Here is a 15,745-nt window from a genome sequence, read left to right as displayed (position 1 = left end):
CTAGCATCAGCAACAAAATCTACCCAAGGTGACATCTCACTGCTAGTTTTGGGTAAACTTAGGCTGTCTTTGTCTTTGGCCTGACAGTCTCAAACCTCACATTAGTGAATGAGATAATAAAAAGCAACAAGCATGCATTTTAGATGAATGAGATGAAATAAAATCCATCAAAAAAGAAAATTAAATTGTATGTAAGCTAGAACTTGAGTCCAGGGATTTCTATCCGGAAGTTACAGTAAACAAACATTGTGATTAGTTCTACAGGACTGCATGAAAAATGGAAAAATGTGACTGTATTGATCAACATGTTTTTTGTTATCAGTTCCATGTAATGCAGAAAAAACCCAATAAAGATGTAAATGTGCTGTATGTAACAATTCTGGGCAATTTGAATATTTGTATCACTTTTTATTGAGAGGAATGTAACGCGACATAAAATATGAGACCCTCCCCAATTCCCTCGGTTGCCTAAAAAAGCCTGTGGACGATTTGTTGAAGTTGTTTAATGCTGTTGGACTGTGGATGTCTTTGTGAAGGCCTCAGGTCAGATTTTCCATGACAGTCCAAAGGATGTGACTTTATGCACATTCTTGAGTGCCTCAACTCAGTGCCTCCCTCAACTCCGCTAAAAGAGTGTAACAGTATCTGTGAGTTTCACCAGCTTTCAGCACAATACAAAAAAAAAAAACACAGAGCCCCTTAAAGTAAAAAATATTTTTACTCTTAATTAGGTTGGCAGAGTTCTTTGCTGTAACAAAAGCATGTTCGCTCCTACTACATTCCCACAGCTCTCCTGCTTTTATAAGTCCGTTAACAGTGACAGAGTGCTCACAATATGACTGTGACCATGCTGCAACTAAATGGCCATGGCCTTGGTGTAGTGAGTCACCAGGACTGAATGGCTACATTCATATGTGGAATGCAGGTGATTCATGCTCAGATGTTTCACATGTGTCATGTGATCACTTGTGAATGTGGTCTGGTTTAGTCGGGGAAGAAAAGCTTGTTGGCTCTTGCTTCTTCTTGGCAGCCATGAGAGGGGAATTCTGAATACTTTCATTTCAGTGTAATGTCAAATGCTTATTAGACAGACTGGGACTGATGAAAGATACTGAACAAGACAAGTGTACACCACAAGCCCACAGGGCAGGTTATTGACAATTAATGACCTCAGCTGGCTTAAAATAACTAAAGAGCCTGAGAAAAATACACAACGGTATGTGCTTTTATGATATAACTAGTTAGTTACTGATTGATACAAGGCTTGGTTCCAGTCATGAGGCATGTTTACTTCAACAACTGATAACTCTGATAGCTACATTTATGTAACACTGACTATGTTTACAACTGAAAAGATAGTGCTTTAAAGCTATGCTTTGTGGGAAAGCAGAGCAATTAATCAAACCATTAAATGTGACACTGAGAATGAAACCCTGTGCGAAACCCTGTGCGTTCATAATAATCCATACAGCTCAATCGAGCGAAGTGTTTGAAAAGTAAATCTCAACAGTGACAGATCCAAATGTGTCCATGTGAAATTTGTTCCAAACTACATGTATGTGAATGTTCCAGAGCCTCACCTTCCTTCCCACATACACAGGGATGCCAATAATCATGGCAGGGATAGCAATGCCAGCGATGAGTGCAATGCCAACAGGGGCACCCACAAGCGTTCCCAGTTGCCAAAGAATCTTCTTCTTCCTGCTCCATGGCTTCTTTCCCCAGAAAGTACAGCCTGATGGACTGAGAAAGAGGTAAAGGGAAAAGAATAATATATATTTAATATACATTTATATTTTCACATGTTTTGTCCATGCAGTCAATACTCTAAAATGTTTTCAGCTGTTTCATTCCTTGTCACACAACTGAGGGAAAAAGTTTCTCCCTGTGGGGACAAAGGTCTTTACTGTCCAAAAATACTTTATTTGAATTTAGGGCAGAAGTTTTAAGAGGTAGAACAGCCAAACTTGATTGAGAGGTCACTAATCTCACCCACAACTCAGGAAACACAGCTTATATCAACCAACAACAGCAACATTTCAACAAGGTCTGGGCAATATAGCCCTTAAATAATATATTGATGTTTTTAGGCTATATCTTAATATAGAATATATATCTTGATATATTAAAATCTCCTAAAAAGCATTTCATAAATGCTAGGACAACAAAATCTAATATCAGATACTTACTTAGAGATAATAAAAAGCGGAATATCTACATAGCAAGAATACTGTAGGGATGACTATTGGTACTTTCACACAATATTAAACACAATGAGATTTTTGATAAATAATCACCAGTAATCTGGATATAATGACTAAGTGGGTAAAGACAAGTATTAAAACGGTCTGGTAAGTCCAGAAATATAACATCACTTTACTGTAATGCAGCCTTTAAATCCAGGTAAAGACAACATTTATGCCATATCACAATATAACAACATCCAAAATCTGCGAGGATATATATCTCATATCACAATATCGATATGATAGTGATATATTGCCCAGTCCAACAGTGAACAACAACAGTTCTTATTGCTGATGACATTGTTTGAATTATTGTGATGAGAACTTTCAAATAGTGATTTGTTTTTACAATTATTGGAGATTGTCTTAATTTTAAGACTTAATACTTACCTCAGGTAGTGCAGGTCTGAGATCTCCTTCATGCAGAGCCAGCAGAACTCACAGCCACAGACAGCGCAGGTCATGTGGTTACAACTGCCGTCGTTCATCTTGATGATGTAAGCAGCACAGCGGGGACATGGCTTGATGTCATCAGCTGAGAGGCAAAAAAGCATTTACACAAAAAACATTTACACAATGCATCATCTCTATACTTGTGGTAATGCCCTGCATGTAATCTATGCTCATGATGTGGGAGTGATTTGATAAACATGCAAAAGATGAGAACTAGGGATGTAACGATGAACTGAATTTCGCAAAATTGCAATAAAAAATGCTACGATGCCGTTGTGGGACTGTAACGATATCTACCACCCTATCACGTGGCTATTTTTCTCGTAAAGCTCATGGATCTAACAAGGGAAATCGGCATGAGTGCATTTTACTATCTCTCCTTGTCATTGTATTGCTCCATGTGAACAGCAGAGGATGCTGGTCAAGAAGACAGACCCTCAACATTATGGGTCAAACCTGACTTGTCATAAGACCCACCAGATTCCGCCTCTAATTGGTGCTCTGGTAGTCCTGCTGTACAACCAGAGGGAGGGAAGGATTGGTACTGCTACGCCCTGCTGTGTTGTTTTGCAAATGTACATAGTCCAGTCATTCATCACTAGATAATTACGATGAAGCTAGAAGATAATTCATGGCTACTTTTTGCACATGCTTAGAAGGAAAGCAGTACCTCAAGTAAAAAATAAAAACAAACTGTATATGAATAATAAATGCTGTACACATCAAATTTATTATTAAAAGGACATTGTGTAAGTCCTCTTTTTCTTTGTGATTTTTTCCCCTAATATCATTATGAATCTCGTATTGTGGACTATTTATCGTGATGATATCGTACCGTGAGTATGTGATATCGTTACGTCCCTAATAAATACAGAATAAGAAAAGAGCAGAAAGAATGATTGAAATGATGCAGGTGTGTGCCTGTGTGTGTTCAGTCAGCAGACCTGCAGCTCCGCTCTCTTGGCTGTAGCTGAGGGAGGACGAGCGGACCGTCCTCAGGCGGAGGCTTTGGGCTCTCTGCTGACGTGCTGCATCACAGGTCTGGTTGGGATGCCACAGCTGCTTACAGTGGTAACAGAACTCTGTACCGCAGCCCTCCCTGCCGCAAGTGATCTTAGGACAGCTGGCACACCCAAAGGCAATCACTGCATACCTGGTAGAAGACACACATAACATAGATCAGGCAAAAGTTAAGATTTAATATATTGTAGTGATATCACAGTTTCGTAAATATACTAAAGTCACAGGAAAAACAGAGATTGGTGTTTGCAGGTACACATGAAAATAGCAGTAAATAATAATACACATGTAAGTAAAGTAATGCATGTAGAACTGTGTTTCTTTAAACATTTCTACTAATGCAAATGTTTGTTTGCATTTAGAACAGCTGAATCCATCCTCTTGTACTTCTAGTGAACTTCTAAAATGGCAAACTGTCTAACAACTTTGTCCCACTCCATCAAGAAGCTGCAGAGTTCCTGACATGGTTAATGATGCTCTGTCCATCCTCAATCACCGTGGTAACATTTTTAATAAAGGCCTACCACTTAAGCAACACATTCTTCCAAAAAAGAAATCTTTCTTTCACCATTCACTGTGGATGCTGCCTTCCCCAACTAACCACACAAGAAACAAAATCTTTAAACACAAGTGGAGAAAAGAGCAGCAGTATTATTTTGCACATCACCATATGTTTGATGTGACTGGACTGTTGTCCAGACCATCAGCTAGTAAACAACATGATGTGTGTGTGATGTTGATCTGGATAGGGTACAGTCTGGAGCAGAGTCTACAGCTGTTGTCAGTCTGCCTCGTTCTCCCAGTAACTGTGTCTTCTGCAGTTGCATGTGTATGTACGTGAAATAGTACAGCACAGAAAATTCAAACGTCTCTGACAGAGTGGCAGCTAAAGTGTAGTGATGCGTGATGCTTTTAGTCAACAGACAGAAGACGAAAGCTGCAGCTGCATTGCCTTGCTGACAAAAAGGCAATGATCAAAAACAAGAAAAGTTCTCCCGTTTAAAGATGACTGGCAAGCAATTTCTTGAGGGAAATCCTGGAGCGTGTGACATAGTTGTGCCTGACTGTAGCAGAAGCCTCCCAGCCCCTCTGTGACTGACCCCAAGATTAAGTTTCAATCACAGAGCAATGGAGAGCCTGGGAGACTTCCTCCACTGTTGATCAGTTTACTCTACTGAGAACTTTGTCTAGAATGCAGACAGACAGTGAGGAATTGCAGAGACATGTCAGTCTCATTTAAAATCAGTCTTGGTAAACCACCAGCACTAAACACTACACAGACTGGGGACTGGAGAGAAAGACAAGGGAAAGATAAAACCGGGGCTTTAGTGCTGCGGTGTGGGTGTTTATTGTAACACCAGAGCAGTTTAGACCAGACGAGTTTCTGTATGACCACTTTGAAAAACTTTTATACTTTTTTAAAAAACCCAAAACACCAATAATGGTAACTAACACTTATGTTTTCATACACTTCCTACCAGAGAACATGGAACAGAAAGACTAAGTACTCAAACATTTTATATCCAACTTTAGCAGTGATAATACAGCGATAAGTTAATACACAACCAATGATAACATTTTATAATGTCAGATTAATATAGCTGCTGTGGGGCGTTTTGTCAGTTTGTCAATAAATGCTGAAAATATGAAGGTTTTGGCCTGGCTGGCTGGATGGATGGGGAGAGCTCTAATCCCTGTACAAGGTTCACCTGATTATGTGGAACAAATTACAGCAGGCTGGAGCTATTGTTTCCAGGAGGTCATTGGTTTAAATGTGCCTTCTCTGTAGTTCCCAAACACTGCACATGGCAAACTGAGTAATAAACTGAGTGATGTTTTGGCCGAAGCCTTGGAGCTGCAGGAAAGAGGAACAAGCAAGAGGAAAGAACAGAGCTGGAGAGAAATGGAAAAACTAAAATGCAAGGACGCTGAAGTTTGCTGTGAACCACTTCAGGGTGCAAAGACGTCTCTCAGCAAAAGAGATACACTTTTGCTAAAGGAAGGTTTCTTCTAAAGACAGTTACAAAGAGCTAAACTCAAAAAACTGGTGCCAATTTAAGCCTGATTTAGGCTTCTGTGTAGAATCTAGGGCTAATTATTTTTTTGGATTAAACTAACTATTATTTTTTTATTACTCGATTAATATAATAACGAATTTGCCCAAAATAACATTTTAAAACTTGTAATTTATATTTCAATATTTTATTATCATCTTCAATCATCAACAAAGAAATATGACAAAGTATGCACTGCAGAGCATTATTCCCCAACAAAAAATAGCCCAGTTTTAACTGATAATCTGTGTAATCCTAATATACATTACGTTGTGGTGGGGACAAACAGTAAACAGGACTTAATTTTGGACAAACGCAGCCCGACCTCACGTTGTGGTGGCCAATCACATAAGCTGGCGATCAGGAGGGCATGTTATTTAGCATGAATAAATACGACAGAGGGCAGTACAGCAACGATCTGCCTCAACCTGTTGTTTATTGTTATTTTTAATCCGTCGATGAGGACAAACAATCACTAGTAGGACCAGCATGGTAGTAGCATAACAACAAAGCAGTTTCGTCTTTCGGCAAAATGATCAGCGGGGGTTCACAACACGTCACACACGCGGACCATGGAGTGTTTCGGGTCTGCATAGAGCCTACGTGCAACCATAAATCAGTCTTAAGACTGGCTGAACTCTGTTGCCACCATCATTTAAAAACACACTCAACTGACAGTATGACCACAAAAAGGGTGAATTTGTGGCAACTAAGACTGGGTGATATGGCCTTAAAATGATCATTTTCATCTAACCACCTTATTCGTAGCCCCAATGATACCTTGTGCGGATTATAGTCGTTTTCACTGCGTCCTGTCACTTAACCGGAACTGGCATTTTCCATGGTAACAGGACACTTATCCTCTTTCTTAGAGCAATTGGTACAGCATATCATAAAAAATCTTGTTTGGCGACTTAATCCAGTGAATAGTACTAACCCATGTCATATATTTTTTACCATAAATTTCGACATCAATATTGTATTGCAATATTGATATTGACTGTTGGTGCTTCCACAGAATATTAACACAATGAGATTTAGGATAAATGATCATCACTAATGTAAATATAATGACTAATTGAGTAAAGGAAAGTATTAGAATAAGTGGAACAGTGGTAAATTTTGGAAATTACATCACTTTATTGTAATGCAACATTTAAAACCAGGAAAAAACAACACTTATAGCCATATCACAACATAACAATATCCAAAATCTAAAGCCATATATGTCTCATATCTCGATACTGATATTATATCAAGATTGTGCAGCTCCTGTGGCAATAGTGATGGCCAGTATATCAAAAAGATATCAATATCTATACATGAATACGTCTTGGCTGTATTGTAATTTTTCAAAACTCAGTCAAAACTATTGGGATGCTTGAATATGCCAATACTGTCCTGTCCAGAAGGATGGATTTGCTGCGTTCTAGCTCCAGGCAGAGCAGGAGAGCTTATCTAAGGCATACATAGAACACTGCTTTCATCCTTTTTCAAAGCACAATAAAACACGTCATTCCTCCTATGCTCCCCCCCACCCTACAATATATTTGTTACTATTCTGGTCAAGGTTACAAAACAGGACATCCCACAAAACATAACAAAACATCCAGCTGGCAAAGTATTCAAGGTTACTATAGCGTCAGAATGAGGTACAAAGAGTACTTTAAGATAGTATGATGGGATGGGGGGGCTTTATAGCCACCTGACTTCAAACAATTCCTGGAAGAAAAGGAAATGGCTGCGAGAGACAAGCACAAGCAACCAGTTTAAAACATGATGCTAACTGGTTCATTGAGGCAGTCTACTGAGTGATTCCCCCAAATGCGCAATGTGTCCTATGACTGGTGCATCTTTATCCCTGGTTCAGAGTTATCAGAGCTAAGCCATAACATTATAACCACCCACTTAATATTGTGTAGGTTCCCTTTGTGCAGTCAAAACAGCTCTGATGTGTCAAGGCATGGACATAAGACCTCTGGGGGTATCCTGTTGGGTCTGGCACCGGGACTTTTGTAGTGAATCCTTTGGGTTCTAAATGTTGGGGGGCGTGGCCTCCATGGATCAGACTTGTTCTGGCACGTACCAGCGATGCTCGATCGGCTTGGAATTTGGGGAGTTTGGAGGCCCGGTAACCTTGTTGTGTTTTCTTCTACCCGTTCCTGAGCAGGTTTTGTGGTGTGGCAGGGAGCACTGCTCTGCCGGGAAGGCCACTGCCATTAGGGAGTACTGTTACCATGTGGAGTTTTGATGGGTGGTGTATGTCAATTTAACCTGGGGTTAACCAGGACCCCAAGTTAAATTGCATTGTGAAGAGATGATCAATGCTATTCATATCACCTGCTGGGGGTTTTAATGTTGTGGCTGATCGGTGTATACTTATATGCTAATGACAAGTCCAAAATGTTCTAATGGTTTCAATAACATTAGGAGTGTTAAGATTCACCAATATGAAGCGGAAATCGTTTTTTAACATTAGAGATAGGAGTACATTGATGTGCGGGCCCTGCATCAATATAATTTTACTACGAATCGGTCGATGGCCGGATTTTCACAATCATAATCAGTTGACTGAGGCTTAGCTTAGCGCTAATTCTGCACAGCGTTGTCAAATCTCGTTTAAGGTTAAAGTTCAGAGCAAGACTCTCACGTTATTTTACCAGAGTTACTTTAGTACACCGCCTCTGTAGCTATTGGATCCATGCTTGCAAGGGATAACAAACAACATGTCCGACAACCACCGGTAACACGATGGTACCACTCACCTAGAGGGACAATACGATGAAACATATGCAGGCAACGACGACTAATTATGTGGATGGGTGTACGGCTTGCGCAAGCAAGAAAATGCAAGACAAAGACAGGGATATCAGATAGTTTCTCCTGCTACAACTCTGCGAGGTCTACGGTAATCATGAGGTAATCATGTCATATTTCTCCACCCTAACTGCAAAAGTAAGGCACCTGGGCCTGGCTGTGTGAGAAATGTTCGTTAATGCAGCAAGTCTTTTTTTGTCTGTGTCTACTGCAAAAGTCATAATCACAATCATGATGATAGCCAGTGAATAGAAGACAATACTAATGTGGACCAATCAGAAATGTAACTTAAGTAACTCTATAGCAACAAGAACAAGCGCTGCAGTCATATTGTAATTATCAGTTGAAACAAGCACTGGCAAAGGTATATATGTAAGGAGATACTTTCTTATTTCTTCAATAGAACATGCTTTAGATGAAGATTCTGGATTTGTAATTATCTTATGATCTGGAGAAAAGAAATGGGCAGAATTTAGCTACATTAGCTTTTTCTTACTCAAACTACTGAGTCATTCTTCACCTGTTATACTTCACCTTATATTGTCCCTGTCAGACAGAGTTTCCTGGGGAAACATGAACCCCAATCCATCTCACACACCACGTTCAGCTTCCTTAACAGGTAAACCTGAGACACCCTGAACATGCAGGCACACATCTTCTGGAAAACACATTCTAGAGAAAACACTAAATGTAATGTGTAATTTATATGTAATATTCATGGCTTATATGACAGGATCAGTGTGAGCTCCATCAGATTGTATCAAAGTGCCATTTTGGCTGTGAATTTCAGTGATGTTGCTAGGTACGCATCCTGTGTCAAGTCTGAAAGGAGCAGTGAACTTACTATCCATGCATCCAGGGGATGCACCATATTTTGTCCCTGATATTTGCTACACTGTGAACAACAAATCCATATTGAAATAATTATAAAAGGAAAAATCCACTGGTCACCATTTCCAACCATCTGCGCACTGTGTGCATAGTGCGAATGAGTGAATTTTCAGACAGAGATTCTGCAATAGCGCCGCAACGAAGGCTCGCCTCTACACTGCCTTTGTTTGTTTACTCTGAACCAGAACCAAAGAGACCTGACCGTACATGTCACAACCTTGAGATCTGTGGTGGATTTTTTCCATGTGTAAATCTAAAAATGTCTGAGCAAACTGTTTATAATCATATGGATGCTGTTATAATGTGTTCTGATTGAGATCCTGACCCTCCATACATCATAGAAAGGAACAAAAATATGTTTTTTGCTCTAAATTACGTCACATAATTGCCATCAGTAAATAGTGAACCCTGTCTGGCTCTCACCCCAGGAGAGGGATGCTGTTCTCCGGGGGTGAAGTTCACTGAAGACTCAGTAGGTGAGGGTGGTAGGTGAGGACTTTTCCTCATTAAATCACCATCAGTAAACAACAGGAGCTGCTGTTTTTCAGGCAGAAACGTGACAACGTCAATAAGACAGACAGCGTGACTTTTCCACGTAAAACTTCAGCATTTTTTCCTCATTTAAGTGGCCAAAGACACTACCTGCTACCACATTACTGTTGTTTGGTCATGTAATGTTGGTTTAGTGGGTTGAAGTGTGGGACATTTCTCTTTTGTTTTGAGCATTATCCGGTGAAGGATCTGTTTAGTTGTCAGACTGTGAACACCATCAGAACATCACACCCCTGTCCCGCGCTGCTGGCTTACCCTCATAGAGATGTCGTCTCGCCTCTGTTGTGGCTCTGTTATGACCTCCACTAGCAGATCAGAGGCGGAACAAAACTGTGCCCCCATTACGCCTTTGTAACTTTCATACAGACAAGAAGGCAAATTAACAGCATGATATCCCCACCAGTGTGGCAGTGTGAATGGGGACATGATACTCTGCTGCAACAAAGACGAATCCTTTACACTACAATTTGTCAGAAATCAAAAGAAATGTATTGGGGACCAACTAAATTTCCGTAGGAGCCGCTCAAATGATCATCTGTGGGTCCTGAGGACTCACTATATCGAAAACCTAGCAACATCACTGGTATATAAATGCACTTCTTACCCGCAGTCTGGTGCAGGGCACCAGCGACAGTCAGGGTCAGCCACGAGCCACCTCCTCAGCATGAACTCCTCGTATTTGTCCATGAGTGCCCGGTCACCAAGGATCATGCGGATGTCGTGCGGGTTAAAGCGCTCCGAGCACTCAGGGCAGCTGATGTTGACACGTGACTCTGAGATCTCAATGCGCAGGTACTGACGTAGGCAATCGATGCAGGAGCGGTGGTGACAGGTCATGATGTCAGGAAAGCTCTCCCTAGAGTGGCGCAGAAGGCACAGCGGGCACTCCAGCAGCTCAGCCCCCACCCCGCCCCCCACCTTGGAGGAGGAGGAGGAGGAGGTAGAGGAGGATGGCCCTGAGGCAGATGAGGTGGAGGCAGCAGCAGCAGCAGCAGCAGCAGCAGCAGCAGAGGCAGCTCCGGTCCCAGCCACAGAGAAGAAGGCAGAGTTCTTGTCATTACACATCTCAGAGTGGATGCTCTCGATGCTGGCGATGCCATCCACCCCTCCAAGCCCTCCGGGTCCAGGGTGCTGGAGCTCTCGGGACCTTTGGCGCCCTGATTTGGGCTCCCTACCTCGCCGTCTGAACAGAGAGGCGAGGGAGAGGCGCCTCTTTTTTGGGGCCTTCTTCACAGAGGGCAGAGAGATGGAGGACGCAGTGGACTGCAGGTCCCGATCAGAACCCATCACCCCACCACTACCACCACCCAACTGCCGGTGCTTCTGCAGGCTCATCTCTCCGGAGGGAGGGGAGGGGTGCGCCAGCGGGGAGCCAGGGCTGGGTAGCCTGTCCCTCACATGTGCAGGGAGGTCTGGAAGGGGGATCGGGCTGGGAGAAGGGGTAAGGTGGTGGATTGGGGAGGGGGAGGGTGGTCCAGGGTGGGGGGACAGGGCTCCGGAGGGCCCGTCTGCGTTTAAGACATGATGGCTTCTCCTGATCAACCTCGTGGTCACATCTAATAGCCGGATTTTGGCGAAGGGGTGGGGGTCACCTTGCTGCGAAACTGATGCAACAGAACCTGGAGAGAGAGCAGGAAGGAAACAGTGGGGAGGGGCAAGAGAAGGAAAAAAGGGGGGGCAGGGAAAAGAGAAGAAAGAATAGATTTTATATATGTAATTATTTCATTTCAATAGCCACCTGGTCACACTGAGAACTCAATGAAACAGAAATGCAAAAGCATTTTTCATTCAGACACACAGCCATAAAAGCTTAAAGCAACACCTCAAAGCATAACACTCACGAACAAAATCGACAACTTTTTCTCCTTCCCTAAACATACTGAGAGGAGGAGGAAGGGAGAGGAAAGGAGGGTTTCATAATTTTCTTAGCTGTAGGCAGCCAGTAGGTACACCATTCTGTCAGGAATATTGTGTGTGTTTTAGCTGATTTAATAATAGTGTATTACTGTTGAAGAGATGCATTTGCATTTCCAAAACCCCCTCAGATATGACAATAATACTGAATTAAGCAACCTCTCCTCTCCACATGGCTTTCTAAACCATATATGAGAGTGAATACTACAACAAATTTAAATATTTTCTTTTAAACAGACAATTAACCGTGTTTACAGTCATGTTAAACACATTTTGTTTGTCATATAACATTTGTAAAGCGGAGTTTTTAAATAAATTTGAAACCATCATTGTTTACTGTCTTTTCAAGTCACCACCTCAAACGTGAAAATAATCTTTTGTTGCAGCCCTAGATAAAGCTGTAACAGGTTAACAAGATCTACAGAAAATATAATGGCACATTAATGTCAATGCTATTAATTCCCTGAGCAAGGCCTTCCAATACTTAGCTTATTCAATAAACACTGCAGTATTCCTATGTATTCGCTGGTTCTGGTTTTTGCTCAGTCACAGTTGGCAGAGTGCAAGTTTGCATAGCTGATCAGTACATCAGTCACAGAGCTGAGAGGAGAGGACAGAAGGTTGACAACCTTGGACAGTATTGACGCACAGAGACAGCGCTCTAATGTGCCTGTAAGATCAACAGTGACAAGGCCTGATCCCACACCGTCCTGTGCTGATAACGGCAAACAGGAGGATGTGTGAGATAATGCATGACGGAGTGGCACAAGGCTTTGCCTTGGTACACCGGTTTCTGCAGCAGCAATTCAGCTGACGACTACTGTAAAACACAGTCGCAAAGGCAGTTGCACAACTGGATTATATTAAGGTAAATAGCAATAAAGAGCATGCGTCACCTTTAATACCAGTCTAAAGTTTTTATTACGTGAGTTTTTTCAGGTAACATTACATAGTTTAAGAAAGATCTTGCCAAATAAACCTCTACAGGTAGTAGAGTAATATAAGTAGTAATATACTGTAATCCATACAGAACAAACCTGCAGTGCAATACCATCCTTTATACCATGTTATCAAAGCAAAGCTAAATAAAACAGGGCTTAGTTAGACAACACCTACGACAAGATTTGTCTTGTATAAAAGTATTAGAGACCTAGATACACATATTGTATTCTTTAAAAAAATCCTTTATGAGTACATGCTCTTGCATCTCAATTTCAACCGAAGTTTGCTGGGTAGGTCTGCTCATTTCACAATTTCCTGTATGACAAAACATTATTACTTCTCTGTAATCACCATGTCTGAGTGTGTTTGTGTGTCTAGTCACTCCACAAAATGATATCAGGACAGATGGCTTCAGAGCCAAACTGATGAGTGTTATGTCCACTTGAGAATTTCACACATTTGAGAGGGTGAAAGAAACAAAGAGCTAAAGAGAGGAAGACAGAGGGAGACTGTGTAAACTACTACAGTGCACAGCTGCAGAGGCAAGAGGAGCTACAGCACGACCAATACCAGATTTTGGGCGTTAAAACTATTGTTCCATTTCAATATAACACTTGTTTGCATCGATTGCTCATGATGTACCAAAGAGGAAAAGACTAATCATGTACCGTAACAGGCAATTCTACAATTATTCTACACCATTTCTTACCCTAACTCCCAGCCCTAAGGGGTGTAACAGTACATGAATTTGTTCAGCAAAATATTCATAATCAAAAGAGTCATAATTGACCTTGTTCGCAGTTTGAGTTGTCCTGCCCACAGTTTAACAGACTTCTCTTTTATAATGGTTGTCTATGGGGAAAATACTTTTTGGGTCGAAGGGGAAATTTTAGCTGAAATACTGCAAGTGGCCACAGGGATAGTCAATGTAATCTTGACACAGTTTGCTTTTTCCGGTATCACATGTGTAATTTGTTATCAGCAAACACTATCAGCTTTCTTCCAAATTGGTCAGGCCTTCCAAGAAACGGTGTAAGGCTAGTCAATACATGCACAAGTCACTGGTCAAATGGACAGACAAACTCCCTTTTTAGAGAAATACAAAAGCAAATTTAAAATTACCGTCTTAAAATGACAAATGAGCACATAATTAACCTACACTTAGGCCAAAGAATAGAACTGACGCCCAGTAAAAACTTGATGCTGGCCTGGGAATGATTAGCAACATTAAGCCAGAGGTTTGTAGTACAGTTTGTGTCAGCACTGACTGTATTCCGTGCAATTGTACATCTGTGGTGTGCTTCGTGTTTCTGGGAGTGGTGATCAGGGATGTGGAGAAAGAATGTCTGTTATTTTAGGAGAGGGTTGCTACTGGAGGTCCAGCTTGTTCAGTGGGTGTCCATCCCTCAATGTGTATGTGTGTGTTTATCTGTGTCTTTGGTTACACCTTGGCAATGAACCATGCTGTGCAAACACACACAGAGTAGTGCCAAGGGAGACACAGGACACAGACACACAGACACACAGACACATGAAGCTAGAGGGGCCTAGACTCTAGACAATCTGTCAATCTGCACCACTATACTGAAAGATCAAAAGCAGCACTCAGCACAGCAGCTTTATAGCTGCAACTAAACCACTGACACTACCAGCACCACACTTCTCCGCTTTTCTAAAACACATGCTGCTTTCTCCCCACAACCTTCCCCCTTCTCCCTCACACACCAGCAGCGAAACACGGTGATCTCCTCCCTGTTCTACACTCTCCTTGCTTTGAGCCAGTACTAAAAAACAGGAAACTCTGATGTGGTGTGCAGGGCTGGCCTTAGTATCTCCTCTACCATAAGGAAGGGGGCATGGGATTCAGGAATGACGTCTCTCTGATAGACACACAGAACTGAACACCAACTGTTTTGAACATTTAATTTTCCATCTTGGTGTGTTATAACATGCACTTTTTTCTCCCATACAATTTGTACTTAAAAACACATTTTGACTGGCTATGAAACAGTCCTGAAACAATACCGATGGCTCTATATGACCATCTATAAGACCATCAGTCAGGTTATTCTTAATGCCTGCCACCGGGTCGAATTCCCTGCAAAGTAGAAAATCCTAAACTTAAAAAAAAAAATTTTTTTTAAAAATGATAAACAACGAAGCAGTAATATAAAATTTTTGATATAAATGCAATGAATATTAACACTTTCACATTCAAGGAAATTAAAACAATCCTTGCTTGGAAAATCTATAGTCAAAATAACCACAAAGTGTGTTTTTCATTTCCAAAGCTATATTTAGCAAGACCTGTGGCTCTAAATTGTTGACACAGAACCAAATTTTGGTATCAAAAAAGTGAAAACTAGTGGAGATATGAATTAATGAAAATGACAGATTGTTTGTTTTGGCAAAAAAAAAGTTAATTTGTTAATTTAGGGGTGTCTTGGATGTTCAGGACAACCCAATCCAGTGAAAGTGTCAATGTGATTGCTGAGGTTTAGAATATGCATACATACATCACAAAAATGCTAAAATTTAGCTCTGAAGGCCAAACTTTAACAATTAAAAAGCTTAAAAAGTATTTAGAGTACAGCTATAGGATTTCCATTCAATTTAATAGAAGTTATAACATGATTTTTTTTTTCAAGAAAATCCATGACATGACCTGGGAGGCCCTGGTTGGTATGGAATGACCCTGTAATGAAAGCATTACTAGCGAACGTTGATAACTTTAGCTGCTAACTTTGAATTTGTTAGTTGTAGGCTTACATGTAACCGTGGTGTATCAACGATACTATAACAAAGTTTACTTTGTTTCACCATCATCATTAATAGAAACATTACCTTATCACCATA

The 15,745-nt window shown here is 41.1% G+C and overlaps 1 protein-coding gene across 1 annotated transcript in view; it reads right to left on the bottom strand.

Moving 5' to 3' along the window:
* LOC141011869 (E3 ubiquitin-protein ligase RNF19A-like) overlaps positions 1-15,745 on the bottom strand; it is a 32,920-nt gene that overhangs the window by 5,317 nt on the left and 11,858 nt on the right. Inside the window, exons 2-5 of the mRNA XM_073485196.1 lie at positions 10,638-11,652; positions 3,644-3,852; positions 2,637-2,781; positions 1,581-1,743 (exon numbers count right to left, since the gene is read on the bottom strand). Of these exons, the coding sequence (XP_073341297.1) occupies positions 1,581-1,743; positions 2,637-2,781; positions 3,644-3,852; positions 10,638-11,368 (1,248 nt within the window). The 5' untranslated portion in view covers positions 11,369-11,652. The remainder of the gene's footprint in view (positions 1-1,580; positions 1,744-2,636; positions 2,782-3,643; positions 3,853-10,637; positions 11,653-15,745) is intronic.

Source organism: Pagrus major, chromosome 17, assembly GCF_040436345.1.
Source record: "Pagrus major chromosome 17, Pma_NU_1.0".
Classification (NCBI taxonomy): domain Eukaryota; kingdom Metazoa; phylum Chordata; class Actinopteri; order Spariformes; family Sparidae; genus Pagrus; species Pagrus major.
This window is presented reverse-complemented; position numbering and strand designations above follow the sequence as displayed.